Genomic DNA, 17525 nt, shown 5'->3' with positions numbered 1-17525 from the left:
GATGAGATGTATTCTAGAAATAGTTGTTTATACCACATTGTCTTTCCTTTCCTTTGGTTTTTCACTGTATCTATAGTTAACAGTTATCATTTCAAATCTGAAACAGGCAAAATTATATGTCAAATCAGTTACATTACAAACCTACAGATTCTAGTTACATTATGAGGTTCACAGAGTACCCTAATCACACAGCCTGACACAAATACAGACCTTGTATTATTGGGAAAACCCCTTCCTGCAGCAGCACAAGCAAGCCCTACAGTGAAGATGTAGCTAGGCAAAAGCACAAGAAATAGGTCACATGGAATAAGTACAGCCTGGAGCAGGTGACACTAGCCACAAAAGGTGTGCGTGACTAACATACACATTCTGCTTAACTAAAGATACAGATAAAATTACAGATTGAAAGAAAACATGAGCTTGAAAGGGACCTCTGGAGATGATCTAGTCCAACTCCCCTGCTCACACAGGGTCACCTACAGCAGGTTGCTCAGGACTGTGTCCAGTCAGGCTTTGTGGTGGGAGACTATAACCTCTGGGTAAAAAAAGTTTAAATGGCATTTCTTGCATTTCAGTGTGTGCCCATTATGTCTCATCCCATCACTGGGCTCTAGGGAGGACAGTCTGCCTCCATTTTCCTTACACCCCCCCAGCAGGTCCTTTGATAAGGACCTTCCTCAGCCTCCTCCTCCTCAAGCTAAACAAGTCACAGCTTTCTCATTCCTTATTCAAATTCAGGGTCTTTCCTCCTTTTGCAGCATCTGAATCTTTCTATCCCATCTCCTTGGGCCAGTGCTGTCTTCTGACTGTGACACCTGCCTTTGTTTCCTCATAACATGAACTTTTAAGCATGGTGCTTGTTGGTAAGACTGCAGGAATGTCTTGCTCCCCACAAAGACCTCATTATGCAAATTGCTTCACTCTCAAAGACTGGCTTTTAGATCCTTGACCTGTCAAACTTTTTCTGTATTTTATGCTGATTACCCGTCTAGCATGATTTCACTAAGATGAATGATAAAATACTGCAGCCATTACCATCTAGGCATAAAATTCAGGCAGCAACCTGTCACAGACGAGTGTGAAGAATGCAGCAAACCCACTTAACAGAAACATAAAAAGGAAGCATTCTCCAAAACACAAAACTCTTGAAAAAAACAAAAGACACAGACAAAAATGTTGTAAGAGGATATTGTGAGAGGTGTCTGGTAATATGTATTGCTGTTATTAAAAAAGCATTAACTACATAGTGACATAGATCTCTCTTTATAAGAATGCTGAGCCTTTGTAGCAGGAATATACCAGAAAACCTCAGGGCTGTACAGAAAAATAGTAGCCTTAGAACTCTAGAAACAGGAAACTTCAATTTTTTTTAAAAAACAACTTGTAGAACTTTTGGTAATCTGGCATCTCTGATTATCCCCACTAGAGGTCATAGAAGTAATTGCACTTCAGTGCATGTGGAGTGTGTGGAATGAAGTGAGCTACATTTCCATGACCAAAAAATGGGATCCTTTAATGTGACTTAAATATAACTTTTCTGAGATTTCTATTAAACTACCCAGTGTAAACTACCCGGCTTCCTGCAGCTACACAGCAGGTAGTGCACGTGTCTATATGCAAAAGTTAAGTCTTACCAGCTCCCAGTCATAAACAGCTTTGGAGATAAAGATAATGGAATTATTGAGACACCTAAGTAAAGAAGAAGACAAATCTGAATCTAGAACAATTAGGGGAGCAGCCATTTCAGAAACTGCTGCTGAAATTAAATAGCATCAGTAAATATTAAAAGAGGACTACACAGTAACTCCATCCTAACACTAGCATTCAACTTCTCCTCCCAGCTTTCTGCTGTAATTAAACATTCAGATAGAATCATTGATCTGATTGACTGCCACCAGTGATTAACCAGAGCGTACAGATTTGTGCTAATTGCTCTACACTCTTTTTCTCAGTAACTGGCCTGGAAAAATGCAAATAATTGTGTTGTGCCTGGTTCCTGCAGTCAGCATTTCTGAATTATTTGTAATTTCCCTTCAGCTTCAGATTTTGTGGGACATGAAAGGGTAATGTGGGAAGCCTCAGACAGCATAATTAAATACTTCATCTTTGTTCATTATAGGATAATCATACATGCCTTTTCCATTAACTTTGGAAATGCTTAAGTGAAGTCCTGGCTAGAGTTAGAACTGCAGATAGAAACTATACACTGAGGAAGACTATTTTGTCCTGCTCTGAAAGATGTCAGAAGGAGCATGGTGGTGGATAAACAAAGCAGCCAACAGGCCTAGTCAGAGGAAATTAAAAGATGCAGTGGAGGTTTTTGAAACCAGGATTCTCAGCACTCACAAGCACTATACCTGGGGAAGATGAGGAAAACCAGCTTGTAAAGTGTAGGATGTAAAGTCTAGTCAAAAGGAAGAATTGTTTCCAAGTCACAATCAAAAGCTTCAGTTCAGCCATAAGACAGGCTGTGTCGCACCTGACTGTATGACAGATCAAGCAGACCCCTACACTTTTAACATGCTTAATCCAGGATAGGCTGAGAATACCAACTCAAACAAAATAAAAACAAACCAACCAAAACAACAGAAAGCCCCTTTTATTCTGCTGGGTTACTTTTCAGCTAGGTCAGGTCCCAAGCCAAGTGCAGCACAGCCCACGACAGCTGTGTTAGCACAACAGAGAGGAGGGGGTAAGGGCAGGCTGCCACAGTGGGGATGCGCCAGCTTTGCTATTTCAGGATCATGCAGAATGGCTGCCTGAGGATGCTTAGCACTGAAGTTACTCCTGATTGCAGAATCAATTTCAAACACAGAGGAATCTCTCTCAGTTCTGAGTGATGCTTAAACTGTAGGCTTGGAGAACTTGAAACTGGTGCTAGAGAAGTGCTTGTTGCCAGCACCTATACAGCTAATGACTAGGTACTAAATGCAAAACAGGAACATGAGATACCATCCATCATGCAGCATCATCTGGACCCGAGCTGCAGTAGCTTGAGGCCTACTCCCTTTTGATGAGTTGGTGGGGTGACTTGACAGGCATGGCTCAAAGAGCTTTGGGAGGTGGGTAGATTCTAGGCAGCAAAACCTGTCCAGAACATAAATCACTGGCTAACAGTCATAAAAGAACCACGTAAATGTAACAGCCCTTGGAAAATAATTACACTCAGGTCTCATCAAAGGATCCCTTCACCTGTCACTGAAATGCAGCTGCTTCCACAATGGAATGAAGAGCTGCCTCACAGCACCATTCAGTAATAGGTAGAGTACTGACAGGATAAGCTACAACTAATCTTAAGTTTTGCTGAAGAAGGTGAATGTCAGGCCTGAGAAAATTGTAATTGGTCAGAACAGAGTTGAGCCAGCACATCTCTTGATCAGCATTAGTAGTGTGTCACTAACCATAAACAGTTGGATCCCTTCGTTTAATTCTCATAAAGTAACAGAACTGTCAAGTTGAAGTTCATGAGTCCTAGAAAGGAAGGCAAATTGCACTCAGCCATGTATGAAAAGATTATTTAAATGCCTAACCTTTTAAAAAGTGCTTCTATTTATAGATGCAATATCTTTACATTATTGAACCATTTTTTGGATAATTTCTTAAATGTGTGAAATGTTATTAATCAGATTGTAACAATGCAGAAACCACAGCTCTTAAAAACTTACAAACTTTAGTTTTCCATGACATAAACTAATAGGGTGTATTAAAGGAGACTGAAACTTTTAAATCGTTGTCTGCTCTATTTGAAGGTAGTTTGAACCAGAGAAGCCTAAAAATATGGAGCAAGAACATAAGTAGGAAAATGAAAAGCTGCATTTTACCCTTGAAGAAGCTTTAGGATGACTTTGAAAATAGAACATTACCTCCCCATTCTTCTTCCTTCTCCCATCTTCCTCTTTAAAATATTACAGATTTCACAATGTTGTTATCAAAGACTAAGTGAGAATACATTACTAGGTAGTATAAAGGAGCAGGACTAAAAATGGAGGTTTATAACTTAAACTAGAACAGCAGCAAATCTCAGCCCCACAACTGCAATCTCGCAGTATTACCATAATTCCACAGTTAAAAATAGAAAACCAGAGAAGGATGTTACATTGTTAAAATGTAGCTGAAAAATTCATGAATCTTCTTTAGAAATACCTAGTCTCTCTAATGCACTTCAGGGACTGGCAGTTTTGTTCCCAAGTCTGTGTCTCTGCAACTGAAGCACTGACAAAGTAGGATGAATGCTGGCTGCCTGAGTGGGTTACTCCAGACATGCTGCAACGCAGAGGTTCACAGTTCCACAATCTATCAGTTTCTCGTACATTACTGTCTTGCCTCTGTCTTCTGTGTACATGCAGTCTGCAGGCAGCCTAGGGGGGCTATATCCTGCTCTCAGTTCTCAGGACCACAAGAATTGCAGTTTGATCAAGTAAAACCAAGGATATCCACCCCTCTGGCTAAAGTAAATTCTGATGATATACAAAATAAAGGTTTGGAGATTTGGCTTTTTATTTTATTACTATACCTACTTTGAGTAGATGTAGTAATAATTAAGAATTCATAGTTTTGATGCAAAAGATCGGAGAGATACATGGGAAAATTTCCATAGACATCTCCAAGAATTTAAAGTATGTCAGTTTTAATTGATGAGTGTAGAGGCAAACAGCTAAAATGAAGAAGTGTCCTGATTTCAAACTGTATGCATCAGAACACTAAAAATGGAATAAAACAACCTAAAGATACTAACTTTTCTTCCCCTTGCTTTCTGGAGTTGGGTTGTGAAAGGGAGATAATGCTACCCATTCTACCTCAGTCTTGTTCTGAAAATTAATATTAAAAGGAGAGCTGAGTGTTGGGATACTAGAATTAAAAAAAAAAAGGCCACAAGAGGCCACAAGATGATTGAGGAGGAGCAGATTCTACCACAACCTGACAGAAATTCTAGTCTGGTCATGGGAAGCACTGGAGTCCAGATACCTCATTAGCACAGAAATCTGCTATTCAAGAACATCTCATTCTTTTTTAAAGATAATTGAGTTTAAAAGATTTAGAAAAAGCCTTCCACACCCTACTAAGAGTTTTTGCATTTTATTTATCTCTAACGACCTTAGAAAAGATTGTTTTATGAAACAAAGGACATAGGGCATGCTGTGCAGTGCTCTAGTAAATGCAGTAGAGAAACTGCTTTTAAACATGACCAAAGGAATTTTTCAGTGACTGTATTAACTTGCTAGCCATTTACACCTAAAATCTGAGGTCAAAAAACAGAACTTGGGCTTATTCCAGCTGCTGATTTCTGATGAAAAACCCATCCCAACTTGGATCTTCTGATCATGCCCTACTTACGTACGAAGAAATCTTAGTTTATATGCTGATACTTATAGTTGTTAAATGCTGCTGAGTAATGATGATAGTAATGTATTTGCTAGAATAGCAGTATTTGGTTAAGAGGAAGCAAAGAGAAGAAAAGTGCTTAACAGTTATTTTTTTGTGTCCTATAACACTTAATTACTTCATGATTGAAAATGTGAAGGTTTGGGGATACACTTGTCTGCCCTTCTTGGGTATTTCACTGCTCTTTGCAATGCATACTGCTCTTTGTCAGAAATACTGAAGGAGCAATGCTTGCTGCTTTTGCACAAGAATAGCATGACAGGCCAACAGTGAAAACTAAGATATGTAAATTAGGACAGTACCTGCAATAGCTTGCAAGTGAGTGCAGGAAATGTATCCCACAATTCTTTGGTCCTGAGGTGTACTTCCCACTTGCACCTGGAAGAGAAAGAAATAACAAGTTGATTAATGGAAGAGCCCATACGACTCCATTTCCAACCCTAGCTGGGCAGCCTTTGTACACAGTCTTGGTCCCTTTTACCACTCTGCCTAGCTCCAGTTTGAAATCACACACAGACACACAGAAAACCACCAGAGATGCACAGGGCTTACTGGGGCCCCACTGACTTCCTTCTGATTGCCAGTACTTCAGCATTATGATTTTGACCTGTAGCACTCACCAAAACTTGCCTTTCTCCTGTTCTTTGCAGTCCCATTGCTTGTCTGTCCCTGTTGCATTTTCACCCTTTTGCATCCCAGCTCTGGTCAACATGCAAGATTCAGACCTACCACTGAAATGCTGCATAATACCAGTATTACCAGCAGTCTAGTTCTTGGTATCTGTATAAGACAAAAGTGCGGAGGGAAAAAATGCCAAGGGAGTCTGGGGTAAAGCATGAAACAGGAAATAAACACTGGTTTTGATAATGTTTTCTCCATTCCACAGAAAGTTTTGTATTTTCATAGATTTTTTACATTCTTCTACAGAGGTGTTGGGGATTTTTGCTAGGTCTCAGTGAAGTGTTTAGATTCTTCAGCTCTCAGGAGCAGCCCCATGTCTGTGAGCCAGAAGAAAACAAAACATGCACCCCTGCTCTTACAGACAGCAGAGGCAGGGCTTCCAGGGAAGCTGGAATATAGTATAATTCCTCATCTATATCATATGCTACTCTTTTAAAAATGTGTTTGTTAGTAGGCATACAAGTAAATTAGAATCAAGTTCTGGTTTAGGTTTTCAACTCTATTGAAGGATTTGGCCATTCAGAACTTAAACAGCAGCAAATCAAAATTGCCAATGATTTGGGGATCAGATTGGGATTGAGGTGAGAAATGTTAGTTTGAGGGTATGATTTTCCTGTTGACAGTTAACATGGCAACACTGCATACACTGCTAAAGAAAATGCCCACAGAGGAAACCTGTACCCAGAGCTTAGAAAACAAAAGCACAGATGACTCTCCTTCACAAGGCTAGGCACAAATTTCATCTGACACCTCTAAATAACAAGCTGAGCTCCATTTCATACAGACACAATTTTGTCAGCTTGGTTGGTTTTCTAGTTTTTCAGCTATCCAAGAACCTGAACCAAATCTGATTCATTTTATAACTGGAAGCTCAGCTTTGCAGTAAGTGAATTTGGAAGTAATTTGTCCTCAACAATGCCTTGTTAACTTTCATTTTTTGTTCCAGATAGAAGAGTACCTAACAAACAGCTTGCATTATTCTGACTTCAGCCTGTTCTGTCCTCTTTTAGACAGTTTTCCAAATGGGTATTGATGATGTTCTTACTGCTGTTCCCATGCAGTTAACCTGCTTCAGGGAGGGTGAAGGCAGAGGAACACAAGAAAAACACATGCAGCAACTGGTAGATCTACCCCTAAACCAGAGGATTCTCTTAACCTCACAGTCTCCAAGGCTCTGCTGATCTGCTGGATGGCTGTTAGTGGCTTCCACAGAAACTTTGCTGTGCAGGCCTCTTTCTTCCCCCCTTAGGCTGCCTTAGTGTGAATATATCACAGTGTCACAGGTGAAGCAAAAGGAATGTTCTTTCCATTTTTTTAATGCAACATTCCAATAGAAAAGTGGGAAAATATTAGTTTATGTTCTCCACTATCTACAGCAGGCAGATTTTCCAAATAACTCAAAATCATATTCTCTGTTCAACCCTGAAAACTATATATTGTAAAGTCTCTATTAGTTTACAAATTTGCAGTGTGTCTTGGTGCAGAGGACGTGTGCATGCCAGACATCTTTCAATACCATCTACTGCAACCACAATAAAAATACGGCATGTAAAGTTTTCTGCCTTATAGCAAGAATGTGCTGCTTATAATTCTCTTATTGACTAAAGCAGATGCATTAATTTTCAGTGTCTCTATCAAAAAATCATACAAGATTAAAGTCTAAATGCTGAACATCCAAACATAAATTATAGTCAGTTGAGAAAAAGAACTCAGATTGGTTTTCAAATTAATTCCCTGTGCAGCCTTAATGGAGTGTCTGACAAGGCCTTTTACTCATCAGCCAATTTATGCACAGGATCACTCTCATTTCTATTAATCATAAATAAATATGTATCATCTGGTGTTCCTGTGTGCACAGATTTGTACTGAAATGGACTTTGCATCTTCCACAATCAAAGAATGAGAAGAAGTATCCTAGAAGAAAGACTGCTACATGCAGGTGGGGAGCACAACAAATGCTCCCTGGGGTTGCCACCACAGGGGGACACTGATCCAAGGCTCTGCACTTCCTAGGAACAATGCTGTATTACATACACCCCTGAGGGGAAAAGGAAGGGAGCTTCCATAAACACTTCTCATTAAAAAAAAGCTCCAAAGAAAGAGCTGAAGCCATTAGCTTAATTAGAACCTCCTTGGAAAGTGCCAGCATGGCAGTACATCCAAAGCAGCTCATTGCCCAGGTTTCACAGTTCCTCCAACTTCTTTGACTTTTGGCGTTTGGTTTTTTTGAATGGCAGTGTTGATGTAAACCACCAAGTCATTTAGAGTATAAACATAATAGAGACAAATATTGATGACAACTACTAGGACAGAAAATAAATATCCTTTTAGCCACCTAGTCAATCCCCAGCTACAGTACAAGCACTAGTATATTAAATATGGTTTGAAATAAAATAGTAAGGAAAATCTGATTATTCAGTCTAATTTGGTATTTCACCAATGAAAAAGGACTATGAACAGGAAAACTACTTGACCTCTGGAATATTACAAGCCCTATAATTCCGTATAAACACGTTCCTTTGTGTGGCCAAACACTGTAGCTACTTTTAGACTCTTCCATTTTCAAGGGTATATTGTGGTGACTTGGCCTGGGCAGCTACGTGGCAGCCCTGCAGGACACAACAACACAGAGCATTCATTTGAGCCTGCAACGTGGATCTTGGCAGAAAGGTTCTCACTTCCACCAAACCAAGTCAGCACTTCACAAATATAGCAGAATTTTTGCTGCTTAATACAGAAGAAACTTCTAAAGTCATATTACTAAGAAAATATACATAAGCAAATAAGCCAGAAAGGCTCCTTCCCCATAAGCCTGACTTACTTACATTCACCTCAACTGTTGTACATTGGTAGCTGTGTACCAATACACTCATTGAATTACCCTTCAGCATTGAATTACCACTTACTTTAGGTACTCCTTTCTGAAAATTATTCTGTAGCCGTAGATGTGTCATATACGACTCTTATATGTCTATGAAAATTTATGGGAAGGTAATAGCTAAATATATGTATCAGTTCCCAGTGTTTTAAAATAGGATACTCATTACAAGAGGAAAAGGTTTTATGTCATATCTTGTTAGCATCCTCTGATGTTACTGACAGGTAAAATTATAACACATTTGTGTTCTTAATGAATTGTCCCGATTATACAGAAACAAATTAATATTTTTCAATATTATGATGAAATATGCAAAGTATATTGCAATTCTCAGTACACTTGCAAATGTTAAGTAATCAAACTAGTCAAATGATTGGAAGTGGATTCTGATCCCTGTTACACCACTGAACACTGCATTTTGTTAGGGGTGGAGAGGGCATTAAAAGCTCGTTACAGATGAGAAAGAAGCATTTTTCCATAAAGGGCAAAGCTAAGTAAGGTTGTGTTTGGAATTAAAAATGCCAGTTTCTACTGCTACATCTTTGCATTTGTCCCTGCCTGTAAATTAAATAAGTACAAAAGAGACAGCTCTGAATTTTTATTTTCAGAGGTACTGACTGTGTAAAATACACAAAAGTACTTTACAACAAATACTTTTAATAAAAAGATTTCATCTCTATGCCATAGACTATTAGTACAGTCTGTTGGAGACACCATGCTGATACTGTGCTGGGCTATACAAAATTGTGTATATTCCTATAATCACATATCAAAAACTTGTCCTGCATGGACTAAGGAGTAGTGTATACATAGATTCTTGTTGATGAGAAAAAAAAATGTAGTAAGTAGCAACAGTTGACATTTCAGAGCTAGAGTGAAGGAAATAGCTTTAAATTCAATCACATTACTTGCTATCATGGGAATTCTCTGAGCTAACTGGAAAAACCTGCACATCTCATGCTTATCATATTCCTGCATAAGTATGCAGAGCTACAAACATGACAAATCTCTTGTCTTTAACAGTATATATTTACACACATCTGTCCCAGCAGTTGCATTACATCTGGATGTCAAGAAAAACATCAACAGATACTTAAACAAAAAACAAGGAAATGCTACTTAAATACGAGGGGTATTTCAATGCCAGCTTAAAAACCAGCTTCAAACGTGCCATTGCTGTGTTCATAAACCGTCAGCTGTTTGGAAGGAAATGCTTTAATGCCAAAAATTTGGACCATGCCATACATGAGAAATCTCATTCAATTAAAGAATGAAACTAGATTCTCAAACACTGACCAATAACGTGTAGACAAAACCAAACTGTTATGAGAATTATAGTGACATTTTCTAGAAGCTTCAGAGTGCCAAGAGGTGGCCATTCAAAAATACTAAGTAGACAGTTTCTTAAATGTGTACCCTCCAATATGAAGCGTTTATATACATACAAGTCCCAGCATATGCCTTTGCTTCTTCCTTCATGGGAAGCAAATCCAGGTGTGCAAACCAGAAGAGAGCTAAAATTTTGACATACTCCTAGAAAAAGTGTTCCACAGAGTTTAGCACCCCACAGCCTGTATGCAGCCAATAAACCCAAAGCTGGGAAAGGTAAGTTATCTGAATGCAACATTAAGAATCCTTCAGGATAAAGCCCACAACTCACATTCTCTCAAACCTGTATTTCATTCTGCACAAGTTTTAATTTGTCCCCGTGATTAATAACATTAATTATATCAAAGTGAAGGAACATGGTACAGTGCCATGGTAGGGTCTTTTTTTACTTTTTAAAAAAGTTTATTCGACTCTATCCAATTCCTGCATTAACATTTAATAGCAGAAACTGAACATGTGGAAAATGTTTAGGTTACCCTCCTGACTTACATAGCACAGCTTTAGAGTTATCTAAACAAATCCGTGAACAGAACTAGACATTTCTTTTATACATCTTGGGATAACTGTAGATACTGGACAACTGATCAAGAACAAGAAAACCTAACCACTGAAGCCTCCAAATTATCTTTTCCTGGGGTCAGACAACAGCCATTCCCCTTTTCTGTGCAATCCTTAGGTAAAAAAGCTTCCCCTCAGTATGTTGTGCAACTGCGTAGCAGAAGTTGCTCCTTCACGCTCAGCTGTTGGCACAGGACAGTAAAGACTGCTTAAATCAATCAAGCAAAATGTATCTGCATCAGTAACATCAAAAAGGAGACTCACAGAGGTTAAGTCAGGGAAGCCTCATTTCACCATACAGAGTAGGCACCTCAAGAGTAGCAAATAGTGAAAACTGTGCTTCAAAGCAGTTCTGCAATCAGAGCTACTGCTCCTTCTACCATCTGTTACCATCGTATCAGCTCTTTCAAAAACAAGTTAAGCAAAGGTTGCTAGGTTTCCTTTAAGAAATGAATAATAACATGTTCTCTGCACAATTACTGTACTTCCTGAGAACAGCAGTAATTTTCAGAGAATTTGAAAAGTAAATCTGTTAATAAGCTCAGGAATTAATATTAATTAAATGCAGGGTCTTTCAGAAATGTAGCAAGAACTGCAAGACATTTTTTGCCTTTTGATCCCTTTTGATTTTGTTAGAATACTATTAGCTGTTCAAGCTACCCACATCAGACTGAGATTTTCCTTTTTATCTACGTTCACATACTGTGTTTTAAGCAAGAATTCTTACTTTTGCTAAAATTCTCTCTCTTGGCAGATGCCAAAAACCAGAATAATTTCCTGCCAAGAATGGTAAGAACAGTCTTCTATGCGACATACTTCCACACCTCCCAGACTCAGTGGGAGGCAAACCACTCCAGAACTCAGTTAATAGCCATTTTGAGAATGATGCCTCTTTCATTCACCTCCCTACTCCAAATATACATCTACATGTCCTGTATGGCTTAGATGTATGTTACAGCTATTACAATTTCAGGATAAGAGACAGGCAAAATGTGTCAGCAGCAGGGACAGTTTTATTATGTTGATATATCTGGAAGAATATGGATAAGCTCTCCAATTCCATAACTCATCAGGTCAAGCTAAGGATGTTTTCTGGTTTTATTACACTGCTACCCAAACTTACACTGCATCCCAGAAAGACAGCGTAACTAAGGCCATACACTAATCCCTCCATCTAAAAATGAATGCTGACGTTTTGAAACCTTCTAGTAAATTACAAACAGGTGATGCATTACACAATTTCAGCACAGCACTCATTGATACCTTTTAAACTTGATCTGACTTGAAAATCCTCATCCAGTTTCTGAAAGGGACATGTATTTTAAAACTCCCTTTGAAATCCTCAAAACCACTGTGAATTAAAACTATGTATGTGTCAAACCAGCAGCTGCAGAGTAACCGAGAACACTGGGATCTGCATCATATTATATACAGATATATACAAGCCAGCTCTTTATTTAGAATCACCAGCAAAGAAGAGCATCTCTGTCAGTCCCACTTCTCTCCTCTATCTGTAGCACAGCAGCAGTAAGACAATTGGAGGTATAAAACTTAAAAAGCAGACTCAAGGGTTCTTTTCTTAGGCATTTTAAATTAATGTGAAATGCAGTGCTAGAACAGAGTCACGGCAAAGTCTCCCAAGGGCCCAGACTGTCAAAGTGTGAAAATGGATTGGCTGATTTATTTATTTGCTAACTTCTCCTCTGAGTCTTTAGGAGCAACTAGGAACAGTGGTTTAACACTTTAGACATGAAACAGTCACTTAGATGCAAGTGACGTTTCCCCCCCTTTTTAATGTGCTGTTTTTTCTGTGACCGTGTCACTCTTACCTCCCAATGAGACCCTCAGGTTAGAGACAGAAATGCTGTCTGAGTTTGAAGAGATCAAAGTGCTGAATGTAAATTAGTCCTCCAGTTATGCAGAAAATGGGCATTACACAACAGCTACCCACAACTATGTCATCCTTATGCCTTCATCCTGACCTGGAAAGCATCAGCCTATACAGATGCAAAAACCTGTCAGAAAAAATTTGTGGAAGACATCTTTAGGAAGAGAACAGACAAAGCTAGCAAAATTTCTTTGCACAGGTCTCCAGATAGCTGTTGGGTAGCATGAAGTCAATAATGCAAAACGGTGTACGGTGTTAAAAGCCTCAGTAATTTGCTTCCCACTTTTCTCCTTGGTTGTGACACCCCAGGTGTTAAGCCACAATCAAATCACTTCACCTTCCTGTGCTTTAGTTTCTCCTTCTCTTAAGCAGATATTGACCTTTCTTTATTATGCACTCTGAGACATATGAATGAAAAGCAGTACCTAAGAGCTGATTGTTATTATAGCTACTAATAATAATGCTTGAGCTTTGTAAGTCTCTCAGGTAAAACAATTCTGTATGACTAAGCATATCTCTTAAATCCTTCCAAATCTCCACTTGAACTTTACAATCTAGATGGTGAAGGCAGAGCCAGGAAGAAGGGGCAATGGAAAATAATTTCCTCTTCACTGGAAATAGAACCTCTTCCAAAAGGAAAAAACGTGTGAAACACATTATATACATAGAAAATATTGTAAAAGTCAGTAAAAGAGGTTTCTAAAAGCAGTGATATAAACTGCCCATTCTGGATGGCAGAGTACTGGCTAGAATTACACCTTCCAGCCACAGTTAAAATACACTGGTTTAACTTACTGTCATCCCAGTGGAAGACCTCAAGACTTCTGAAGTTAATGGGTTGTTTCTCACTGACTTCAAAAACAAACCAGGCTTTTACTTAATGTACCTTTTGTCTCCGGAGTCCACACACACACTGTTGCTGATTAAATACTACATCGTGAAAAACAACCTTCAAACGTACTTTGTTTCAAAAGTAAAATTAAAGTGATAATTAATTTTTTCTCTTTTTTTTTTTTTTCCCTTTTTTTTAAAAAGAAAGAAGTGACCCAGGATTACTTAGTGTACAATTCAGACAGAAAGTCATTTAATATCAGGATAGACTTTACTCAGAATGAAAAATATTTTGGGTACTGTACCTTATGGTACAGTATGTCAGAACGACACAGAGATGAGGAAGAATGGTCTTTTAGCTGGGCCAGAATTCCATATTTAAAAGAATGTAGTTGTCTTCAAATCTTGATAATCATTGGTCCCTATTCCCTGTTCAACTGTAACATTATTTAACAACTCAAACTGATAATTAAGTTCATCATCCCAGTGGAATTTTTAAAAGAGGCTTAATTTTCTGCAAGAGAATTGGAGACACTGTGGCCTGCCTAGCAGGGTAGCAAATCAATGACTCGGCAATGGGCAGTTGAAAGTAGATTGTTTTTAATCTATTAATGCCCGATATATGCATATATTGAAGGGTAGTCTTTGTGACCCTGCTAAGATTTATATTGCACTGCAAGTACGTTCATTTTTTTGCAGGCAGCACTGTACGATGAAAACAACAAACTTTAGCTGTTTATAAACAGACAAGAGTACAGCACAGAAAACTTAGATCAAGTTTTTGGAAAGCTGGATTCGGATATGGATAGGCTTTTGTTTACATCAAATGTATATGAAATAATGATCTACTGTCAGACTGCAAATTCTAATATTTCCTTTTTTTATGCAAGGCACGATACCAATTTTTTTTGCTTTGCTTACAAATTGCAGGTACAAATGCCCCACTGATCCTTATAAATAATCCATAATAATCTTTTGTTGAGGTCTCATGAATACATGCAGTAGAAAAGGCATATGATTTGAGCATGTGATGTATTTTTCTAACATTAGGAAAATTTTTCAGGTTTTAGTTAGTGAAACAGCTGTTTTCCAACAGTAATGCCTATTGCACTATACTTGTGTTGAGAAATTGAGAATTTGTGCATTTTACTGCAGATTTCTGTGAAAAGAAACTAAAATTACATTAAAACAATTGCAATTTTGACACTTTGACCTCCAAAAGTTCCTAATGATGTCATGCACAACCATCACATAATCTAGATCTGAATTCTCTTGAACTGTAACAGAAATGAGGGAAAATAACATAACTTTATAACTTGCCACATACACAGAGTCAATATTTATGGCTTCAGAAAAGGCTCTTACCTTGAGAAACAAGGCTCCCTTGGAAGCCAAGGAGTCCATTCCTCTTCCATTGGGGTAACAGTGATAGGCAGCATCCATAACAGGATAGCGGCTGGCAAAAAGTAGACCACTGTTCACAAACTTAAAGCTACAGCAGCTGTGGCAACTGTAGACTCCAACATCATAGACAATGTATTCAAAATAGTGATGAAGCTGTTCTTTCAATTTCTCTGCAGCTCTTTTGTCAAACACTTCCTGCAAACACAGAAAGTCCAAGTTGGCAGGGAAGAAAGCAGAGATCTCATGATCAAAGGTCTCATCTGTATGTTTCTTTTTCCGCACTGAAGTCTTCTTCATGATTGAGGCTTTGTAGAGGAGCTTGTTGTTGACAGTGCTTTGGTCGACTGTACCATCTCCAACACGAACTTTAACTAAGGACTCTCGTGAGGCAGAGTAGCTGTCTAAACTCCCAGAATCTCCTTCCTTCTGCTTGTGGTTCGGGGTTTTTGAGATCTCAGTGTCACCTTCCAGTGGCTCTGCAGGGCCACTGGCATGAGCCTGGCCATTGACGTTATCTGTTTCTGTGTCTGACATGTGGCCATTATCCTCTCCATTTATGCGGACAATGCAGGTGTTTTCTTCTCCCTCATTTGGCTCTCCAGCTCCACTTTTACCTTCTCTACTGTCCTCACTGTTGTTTGAGCCAGAATTGTCTCCCTTATACTCCATCGATGTTGTCCTTTTGATGCCAGCATTAACAGTACGATTAGTGCTATCTCCACCCTGGGGGGAGACCAAGCTGCTAAAACTTGCTGCACTGATGGATGTGTTGGTAGGAGAATCTATATATATTTTGATCTGTGGTCTGCTTGCTCCATTTCGGATCCTCCGGCCAATCTCTTTAGCCCTGGCCTGTGTATTGAAAACGTTATTAAATCTTGCCAGAGAATCTGGCAGCAGGCAAACATTGGCACTGCCAAAGCAGAAGCTTTTCCCATTCCCTGCAGCCTTCCATTCAGTGAGCAGTGTGGCTCCACTGGCATGGTTCTTGTCTTTTAGTCTGGAGTAGATATATGGCCTTCTGGCTGACTGGAGAGGGGACCATAACAAGAAGCCAATCAGAGCAAAAGGAAGAGAAGCTACCAAGAGTGCCAAGTAGATGGGAGTGGTAATAATGATGCAGAGGGCATGAAAATAACACGGATCATCTGCTCTTTGACGCTTTTCATAGGTGGTGGGAACAAAAGAGCCCACGAGCCTATCTGCTAACCAGTAACATGGAAAAATCAGGCCCCAGGAAAAAGAATGCAGAACTGACAGAAAGCTGTTGGGAAATGGGGAAGTGTATAAAACCATTGCAACTTAATTATGACAACACTTCAGGGCCTACTACATGATGTCACTGTGTCAAGCATCCATAAGAACACTGGGAGAGGCCTGGGGAAATAAGGTCCAGTCAGGAGTTTGGTTTTTTTCCGGTGAGAGTCAGTAACAAAACTTTAAGAGCACCATTTCACTGTGTTGGAGTAAAAATGCAACAAGGCCACTGTTTTCGTCTGGCTTTTTGGCATCTATATTTGTCAGAGGATTTCATTGTTCACTGGAGGCTGCCATAACGAACCACTCTGGAGGCAAAAAAGTAATCTGTAAAAACAAAAGACACAGAACATATGTCACAGTTATTAGAAGTTTAAAGCAAATTTTCTCAAACCAATTTTGCCTTGCAGTCTAAATTACTTCCCAATTACTTCCCTTTTAAAATTTAATTTAGCATTTTGGTAGTCTGCTAAAGACTATGGATCTAGGGCAGCGCCAGTGAGGGACTGGTACTTCTGCATATGAAATCAGTACATTGACCATTTAATGCACATAACTAATGTTGCCATGAAACACATTTCTATTATGAATTTTAGGCCTTAACAGCTGGCACAGAGTATAATGCACAGGTCAGAAGCAGTAAGTAAGGCATTAAAATACATGGCTTAACTAGCTCTCTTTTTACCACACATATTTTTTGTTTATTACTGCTAAGAAAATTCTTCCCTCAGTCTGGATTGCTGATCAGCAGGTCTAAGAGTATTCACAACACATCAGATTTGCAGCTGTACATTTTTGGTAGGCACCGTGGCAAAAAAAGAATTTTATTAAAGGAATAGATGAGATGGTTTCACAGTTATTTCTTCCCAGAAGTAAAAGCCAACTCGTGGGCAAGTTAGTCTGAAAAATCTAGTGAGATGGTGACAGGGGCTCATAATAAAAAACTACTGGAGATAGGAATAAAATCCTCAAATAGGATGAGAAAAATCAGGTTTGGTAGGGACAAGATTATAAGGACCTTCAAAAGCAAACCCAAGTAGTTAGTACCCAAGTACTACAGAGAAGGAAAAGCCATCAAGTGCATACATTAAAAAGGATGGCAGTACCACAACAGAAAAACTGCTTTTAATTACTGTGTCCTGGGCATGCATGGAAAGCTGTATCTTAGAAATTTTATGTAGAATCTCCCAGACAGCAAACAATGCTTAAGAAATATGCATATGCTAATACCAGGAAAAGATCACCAAAACCTGAAAA

General features: G+C 38.9%; 1 protein-coding gene across 1 annotated transcript in view; it reads right to left on the bottom strand.

Annotated features, from left to right (window-relative positions):
- Positions 1 to 16307, bottom strand: part of SMPD3 (sphingomyelin phosphodiesterase 3, neutral membrane (neutral sphingomyelinase II)) — a 28996-nt gene extending 12689 nt beyond the window's left edge. Inside the window, exons 1-2 of the mRNA XM_010004424.1 lie at positions 14973 to 16307; positions 5685 to 5760 (exon numbers count right to left, since the gene is read on the bottom strand). Of these exons, the coding sequence (XP_010002726.1) occupies positions 5685 to 5760; positions 14973 to 16307 (1411 nt within the window). The remainder of the gene's footprint in view (positions 1 to 5684; positions 5761 to 14972) is intronic.
- Positions 16308 to 17525: the final 1218 nt, after the last annotated feature.

Source organism: Chaetura pelagica, unplaced genomic scaffold (assembly GCF_000747805.2).
Source record: "Chaetura pelagica isolate M959 unplaced genomic scaffold, ChaPel_1.0 scaffold449, whole genome shotgun sequence".
In the NCBI taxonomy this organism is placed as follows: Eukaryota; Metazoa; Chordata; class Aves; order Apodiformes; family Apodidae; genus Chaetura; species Chaetura pelagica.
Note: the sequence above shows the minus strand (reverse complement) of the source record. Positions and strands in the feature narration are given on the sequence as shown.